The 8,208-nt window shown below is 44.7% G+C and overlaps 1 protein-coding gene across 1 annotated transcript in view; it reads right to left on the reverse strand.

Annotated features, from left to right (window-relative positions):
• Positions 1–4,480, reverse strand: part of KLF8 (Kruppel like factor 8) — a 56,810-nt gene extending 52,330 nt beyond the window's left edge. Inside the window, exon 1 of the mRNA XM_030807102.1 lies at positions 3,479–4,480. Coding sequence (XP_030662962.1) covers positions 3,479–3,485 — 7 coding nt within the window. The 5' untranslated portion in view covers positions 3,486–4,480. The remainder of the gene's footprint in view (positions 1–3,478) is intronic.
• Between the last annotated feature and the right edge of the window lie 3,728 nt (positions 4,481–8,208).

Genomic DNA, 8,208 nt, shown 5'->3' on the forward strand with positions numbered 1-8,208 from the left:
ACATTAGTTGCCTCCAGCGAGGCAAAATGGTGGCTAGAGAACAGGAATAGGAGGGAGACTTTTTCACCATGCACCCTTTAGTAAATAATGAATTTTGAGCCACGCGGAATGCATTACCAATTGAAAATGCATGTTTTAGTTGAAAGTTTTTAAATTTTAGGGAAAACAAAACACATGTGTGAGCTTTAGTTGGTCTGTAGGCTAATTGTTTGCACCTCTCGCCTAAATTAAGGTGGTGGCAGTTAGAATAATAATAAAGAAACAGATACCAGATACAAAGGGGAAAAATACAACAGCTATTGGCATCTAATTAAATGAGAAAATGAGGAAGAGGGGAAAGTTTAACACCAGCATTTGAGCATGGGACATGAGTACCACAACAGCTACATTTTCCCACTGCTTCACTTTCATGCCGCCTTCTAAGTGTTTACAAAATTAACACACTTATTCCTCACAGCAACCTTATGAGGTAGTTTCTATTATTATCCCCAATGCACAGACGGGACAACTAAAGTACAGAGTTTAAATAAGTTCACCATTACTATGGTCATAGTAAGTTGCAGAACCAGGGAAGTGAAAGGAAGAGTCTTGAATGAGGAAGGAGTGAAGAGTCCAGAGGTGATGATGGGCTGTATATTAGAAATGGTGAGTGTGAGGTTACAACAAAATGTCAAATTGCTAGTGATTTGAAATACCTGGATTGGGCTCTTGAGATAGGTTATTGCTCCTTAATAATCCTAGAGCTTGGTTTGCCCACATCACATCTATTTTGTCTAAATACACAGATAACATCTTTTAGTATATTATACAGAGCATCTAGCATCTTTCATATATTTAAATCCAGCTTCCTGTCCACTAATCTACATTCCACTTCTGCAAACACACAGCAGCATTTAAATAAAACAAAATTTTTTAAATAACAAAAATGATGAGACCGCAACTTATGAAACATATTAGATATCAGGCACTGGGTTCAATGCTTTACTTACATTATTTATAATCACAAATTATCACATCATTTTAGAGATGAGGAAACTGAGGCTAAATGATGAAACTCAGTTGAGGATAGTAAACATTAGCATATAAAAATCAGGAAGAGGTCGGGCACTGTGGCTCATGCCTGTAATCCCAGCACTTTCGGAGGCTGAGGTGGATGGATCACCTGAGGGTGGGAGTTCGAGACCAGCCTGACCAACATGGAGAAACCCCGTCTCCACTAAAAATACAAAATTAGCCAGGTGTGGTGGTGCATGCCTGTAATCCCAGCTACTCGGGAGGCTGAGGCAGGAGAATCACTTGAACCCGGGAGGCGAAGGTTGCGGCGAGCCGAGATCACGCCATTGCACTCCAGCCTGGGCAACAAGGGCGAAACACCATGTCAAAAAAAAAAAAAATCAGAAAGAATACCAAACATGATCTCACACTGTCTTTGAATAAACAAATGAGCCCAATACTGCAATGTTATTCCCTGATTCATACTCTACTTAACAATAAGATGGTAATCATACTAGATAATCATCTATGTCAATCGTCCTAATCAAGTTTTCCTTCATTCACAAAATCATGACATTGTAAAGCTAGATCTTAGAAGATCATCTACAGCCCCCACCACACCAGGCACAGACAATCTGGCAAGATCAAAGATGATTAGGCTCTGTTTGCTACTTTGGTTATTGGAATTCACTTAACTCAGCCAATGAGAACCCCATCTCAGAAATGCATGTATTAGAACAATGAGAGTGGTGATGGTGGTCTGCTACATGGTTATTTTTTTTCCCAATTTCCAATGTGTCCTGAAAAGTCTAAACAAGAGGGATGTATAGCTCCTGAGGGCTCTGAAGGTACAGCCATTAAGTAAGTTGGTCTTGAGGGAGGACTACATAGATGCACCTGTCATTTTTACTTTTGAGGTTATTATTTCTACTCTTCCTATGTTTTCTGCCTGTCTGCCCTCCAGGCTTACCTGAAGACATTGCTCCCCACCCATTCTCTGTGTCCCCAGCAGTCACCAAAGGTCAACAACTCTCAAGGGCTTCCCCATAACTCTGAAGAATGGGATGAGGTCATTTATCTATCACTTGTTTCTGTTGTCCAAAAGTCCTGTTGGTTATATCATTCTGGTTAAGTTGCCCAAAGAATGAGAGAAAAGGCAGGCTAGTAGCCCTTTCTTTCAGAAGTGATGAAGTCTGGTGGAAACAATGTTAAATCAGAAGCAAATAAAACCTGTGTTCTAGCCTCAGCCTTTGGACAAACTAATTCAGTCCTCCTAAGTTTCCTTTCACCACATCTGGAAGGTGTTTTAAGGACAGAAAAACACTAATTTTATCAGCAGTGGTCCAGAAAAAGAGTTCCAAACTGAGCAGAAAAGGGAAGTTAAACTAAGATACAAGTGGCAGCCTCTGCCACATACACAAGATATTTCATCCACCCGAATATCTATTGAGATAGAATTATTAATCTGCATTCTATGGAAGAGAAAAGCAAGGCCCAGGGTGATGCAGCTAATAAGTGGTGATACTAGGTTTTCAAAGCAGATTACCCCAAACCATGGCAATCTCCATCAGTTTCAAATCCAAATTTAAAGATTATTCTTTTTGCTCAATTATTACCACACTGGGTGACAGGTGCTTAATAAATGCCTTTCTTCACGATTAAGACAATACCAAAAGAAATAAGACATCGTGCCTTTGGCCACCTGTTTGGATGTGATTTATTTTTTCCCAAATTCTTAGGGTTAAAAAAAAAAAAAGCCCATAAAAAGACAGCTCCGCCAAGTGGCTGAACAAATGGATTCACTTCAGCAATCACAGCAACTAGGCCCAATCAGTCTTCCACCTACACAGACGAACCAACTGCCTTGGCCACGTCTTAAAGGGCCGGAGCAGAGCCTAGGCTCCGGCTTCCTTCTCCAACCAAGCTCAGCCCCTCCTTAAAGAGCTGGCACGCCCAAAGCAGCTCCTCCCCGGCAGCTGCTTCCAGGCCTCACTCTGTGCCTCCAATAGCCTAACTTTGCACCTTAAACCACTGTCTCCTCCTCCCTCTTTTCAGAAGCTTCTCTAGGTACCCGCTATGGCTTCAGGGGGTTACCTGGGAGCTTTGGCCTTGTGAATCCTTTTCTGTCTGGTTGTGACTTTGGCTGTGTGGGGTTAAGTCAAAGACAATCCTTACCGCTTAAGGAGTATTGGGAGTGCCGAGACAGGGGAGGCTAGACTAGACAAATCCATCCATTCTTGCCCCCTTCCACTTCTTCCACCAAGCTCTCTCCTCTCCTTCTTGGCCCTTCTTTGCCCAGCCCTTTAGCAAAGTCATTTTCCCTTGAGTTTCATTTGATTCCACATAGTGTTCTTAACCTTCCGCTCCCGCCCCCACTGCTGAAACCCCAAGTGGGGTGTGTGGGGGGAGCAGGGGGACTGGGAGGGGGGTTGAATCTAGACGAAAGAGGTGGGAGTGGGTGGGTATTAGTCCCAGTGTCACTTACCGACCATGTCACTAGCTGAGGACTCCTGAAGTGTCCAGAACTCATGCCGTCCTCCGGGAGGCTCATACTCCTGAGCTGATCGCAAGAGAGCTGTTCCCCTCACACCCGCCCCATTCTGACATAGCGCAGGGCGACGCGTTCTCGTCTTCCTGTTCTTGGGCCCCCACTCCCCTATTTCTCCGGGCTGGAAAATGAGGAGGGGATCGAAAGGGGAGGGAGTGGATTCAGACCCAGCTGGGCCACTCTCGGAACAAGGGAAACAAAGCTCTCAAGCATCCAACCCAAAAATCAGGGGCCGGCAGAGTAGACTTCCTAAAAAGAATCCTCCTCCCTGCAGTTTTTCCTTGGACAAAAATAAAGTGGGTTCGCTGGGCCGAAGTGGCCAGAGCTTAAGGTCCTCCGTTCCCCTTTTACCTCCACCAATTCAGTTCCGGCCAAGCCCGCTCTCCACCCATTCTCTGAACTCCACACACCCTTTAAAAGGAGAGGGCCGGGGGTGGGGGCTATGAAAACCAACCCAATCCCCAAAGCACTTCTTGAACACAAAGTTGAGGCGGAGAAGAAATCCTTCAAGACAGGAACCCACGAGGAGATACCACAAGAGGATCCCTTCACCGCCGCCGTTGCCGCCGCACACCCCAGCGCCTTCCTAAAAAGAAAGAAGGGAGGAAAAAAATGCCGACGATTGGTAGAATCATAGAGAACACCAGCCCCAGGGCAGGGGCTTCAGCGAAAAATGGCAGCAACTCGTGCGGGTCCTCTGGGGCGGGGTTTCTTGGAGGCACCTAGCTGCCCCACGGGGGACCTCGCGCCCCACGCGGGACCTCGCGCCCCACGCGGGTCAGAACCTAAAGTGCTCTCTGGGCAACCTGAGTGGGTAGAGTGATTCCGTCTTTCTCTGGCCCTGCTAGGCCCAAAGGAGAGGTGTGACTATCGTGAGGACTCCACCTAGGGTGGAGTTCCTTAAAAAGGACAGGCGGCCGCTAGAGGAGAGTGCAAAGTGGGAGGAGGTGGAGAAGGGTGGGGCTGAGAAGGAGGAGGGAGGAAGGAGGGGGTGGGGCGGGGCCCTGGGCCGACAGAGCTGGCCTCGCCTCCGGCGGCCGCCTCCCTCAGCCTCCAGCAGCGGCAGGTATAATTCCAATCAATTTCAGTTCCTTATCTGTCCCAAAATTAAGGCTTGCAAGCACACTGCTTGATTACCTATTTACTCCGGTTATGCTAATTCTCCAGGGGAGGGTGGTGAAACGGGTACTGGGATTGGGGCTGGGGGCTGTGTAAGAGGGAAAGGATGGGGAAAGGAGAAAACAAAAAAGCTGACAACTGGAAGCGATATTTATTCTCCTACCTCTCCATGGTAACACGAGCAAGGACAGCGAGGTCACGGTGTCTTCTCAGGGAGGAAGCTAAAAGGAACGGAGATTGGAGCTGGGTGCATTTTCTAGCAAGAGATAAGCCAAGGAGGTGAGGGCGAAGGAGTAGGTGGGGAAGAAGGAGTTGAAGATGATCTGTGAATACAGCGTGGCCCAGCAGGGAGACTTAAGAAAGGCTTTCTCAGTCTCCCAGATACCAGACCTCTAAGAATAGAGTTCTCAACCCCCTGAGACCGCCTCTCAGCCAGGCATTGGCGAAGATCCCCGTAAAGCTGAATCCACAGGATAGGAGCCATGTTTCCAGGATTTCTTTACGCTTGCCTGAAAGTCTCTCTCTAGCTCATTTTAATGGGAGGCCAGGAAGTCACAAGCAACCACAGCCCATTTTCAGTGCCTCTTCCCTACCACAATTCTTTTAAAGAAGAGGAAAAAGAAGAGAGACAAGAAACAAAGCAGAGGGAGGAAGAGCAAAGAGACAGGAGAAATAATAATATCTGCCATGTATTCAGCACCTAATATGGGCAAGTCCCTGAGCCAGGTGCTTTTACATTCAACATTTCCCAATTTAGTCCCAATAACAACCCTGGGAACTAGGTACTGTTATATTCTCTGTGCCCTTTATTTAAAAAAAAATAAGGAAACGGAGGGCCACAGCCCAGTACTTTCGAAGACATAGGTCTACTTGCTTAGTTGATATTTCTGCCTGAAAATCTTCTGTGCATCTCATCTACCTTCTTTTCCCCAAAACACTCTGTTCTTCCTCCTGTAGTTCACCAGTTACCCGAATGGCACCACCATACATCCAAGGCAGCACCCTGGAACTCATCCTTTAACCTGCTGTGATTTGGCCTTTGTCTACCTCTCAAACAGCAGAGATTTTGCTGTTCTCCTGGGCTTTACCTGGATTACAAATCCCTGAGAATTCCAAGCTGTTTCCAATCTCTATGCCTTGGGTTGCTTTACTTTCTCTGACTGAAATAGACTAAGCTCTCTGTCCACCTTTTTTTTCTTGCATGTCCTTCCAATGAATCTGTCCACTTTCTTGAAAGGACTAACTCAAGGTCATCTCCCCTCCTTACTTAATTTCTTCAGGCAAAACTGACCATTGCTTCCTCTGTGCCCTTCTCTACCTCGGAGCACATATTTGTTGGTATAATTGCCTCCCCCTACTAAACTATAAAGTCCTTGAGCTGAAGCACCAGGTGATCTCATTTCTGTAACTTGGATGCCAAGTTATATTATTATTAACAATAATAATAGTTATTGAGCATTAACTATGTACTAAACTCTGTTGTAAGCCTCTTATGTATATTAACTCATTGAATCCTTCTGACAATCCTATGGGTAGACATTGCTATCCCCATTTTACAGATGTGGAAACTTAGTGACAGGTTAAATAAATACACATGCATATCTATTTGTTTCATAAAAGAATGTCCCTGTAGTAGGGGTTTCATAAATAACTCTCTGTCTCACTATATCTCTTCACCACCACCTGCACCCCTGCCAAGCTTACAAGGTAAGATATATTGAGATGGAATCATACAGAGAAGTGTACAACTCTCTACTCCTTCATTTAAAAAATTTACTTTGCTCCTTGGAGCCTTTGTTTCTCAATGTATAAAATTTGGGAAGTATTATCCAATATAGGATTCTCACCACTACAGCACTGTTTTGAGCAATGCTGAAAAGTTTTCTCTTAGATTCAAGTGTGTGAAAGACATTAAGCAGTTTATATCAATAATAAATGCATTTTTGTGATGTGCAGATGAAAATGAGTAGATTGCTGAAGTAACATTTTGAAAAGAGTAGCCACTACTAGCCCTGAATACAGTGGGTGTGCCTTAAGGTCATCGAGTTACTTTTTCAGTCTGAAATAGCTTTTCAAGAAGGTCGATCCATACACAGATAGCTTAACAGTTTATATTTTATTAAAAGTCTTTATTGTTAACAAATTTATTTTAAGCTCTAGCTTTTTGTTTATTTTAGAAATACTGCCTCAACTTTATTTGTGGGGAAAACTTAGACCTTAGATGGCAAATTCAGTTTTTGAAAAACTTGAAGTTATTGAAACTTGGAAAAACAAACCCAAGATCCTTTCCCATCTGTTCTTTCATCCATTCAGTCAATAAAATGTATTGAGCACTTGTGCTTTATCAAGAACAATGCTAGGTGTTGGGGGGCGGTGGAATGAGAACATCCATTCTAAGAGGCTCCAGTGGATGAACCCTCAATTTCACTGTACGCACACAGCCTATTAGTCCACATTTCCCCTTCAAGTCTTTTAGAGATGGCCTCTGTCTCACTCAAATTAGGACCCAAAGATGGTTCACAGGGAACTATGAAACCTATGACCACAGTTAATGTCAAAGGTGGGAGTTTGCCTTTATATTCTTTTACTCTTGACACATAGAAATAATCAGCATGTGGTTGGTGTTGTCTATGTCACACGAAAGGGTGTGAGGGAGCAGGTATGCAGAACTAGAAGTTTTGATAAATTTCCCTGTCCTTCTAGGAGCACCTCAGGCTCTCCTTTCTTTAGCTGGCTAGAATAAACATGAACCAAATAGCAACCTGCGATATTTTCAACTCCTTCCATCCGACCTTATGCGTGAGGGAGACTGCTTGAAGAAGCAGCCTGTGCCTTCCTCTATATATCCAAGTAATCAGATGAGGAGTATTAAATTAAGTGTGGAACCTAATGAAAAGCAGCTGAGAAATATGCAGACACGATTCTGGGCCCACATATGCTGTTCTTCCCTTCCTCTCTTTCTCCTCTTCATCATCCTGCGTCTCCTCCTCCTGAAAGCCAGCTGACAAACTACCAGGGTGGAGCCCAGTCTGAGGGCTGGAGGGAAGGGAGGAGGAAAAGCCTCAGTAAGAGGACTCCACCCTCTCTGCTCCCAGTAGAACAACAACAATAAAAAAAAGAAGGCTTCAGAAGCTGGGCCTGACAGGAAGGTGGGGCAGAATAGGGCAAAGTGAGGAAGGGTGGGTAGATGGGACGGGAGTTAGGACCTCAGCTGGGTAAAGCTGGGCTGGGGAATGGGAGGGAAGTCAAGCAATATATAAACAGAAAAATCTGCATTCATTAAATCGCTGTTGTTTGTGGAACAACAAAAATGTAGCTAAAACCAGGGCATAGTTCAGACCTAGTGGGAACAAAATTGTCCTCCTCACCCACTTTTCTTCTTATTCCACAGTTCCCCAGAGAGCATATTCCTTCTGCGAGCTCAGCTAGAAGGAGACCTTTTGCCCCTCTGCTAATGTTGAACCAGTGTTAAGTTCCTCACATGTCCCAGAGGACAGCACTAAGGTTACTGCCAGCAAAGGATAAAGCTATTTTGGAGAAGGAAATCT

Source organism: Nomascus leucogenys, chromosome X (assembly GCF_006542625.1).
Source record: "Nomascus leucogenys isolate Asia chromosome X, Asia_NLE_v1, whole genome shotgun sequence".
Lineage (NCBI taxonomy): Eukaryota > Metazoa > Chordata > Mammalia > Primates > Hylobatidae > Nomascus > Nomascus leucogenys.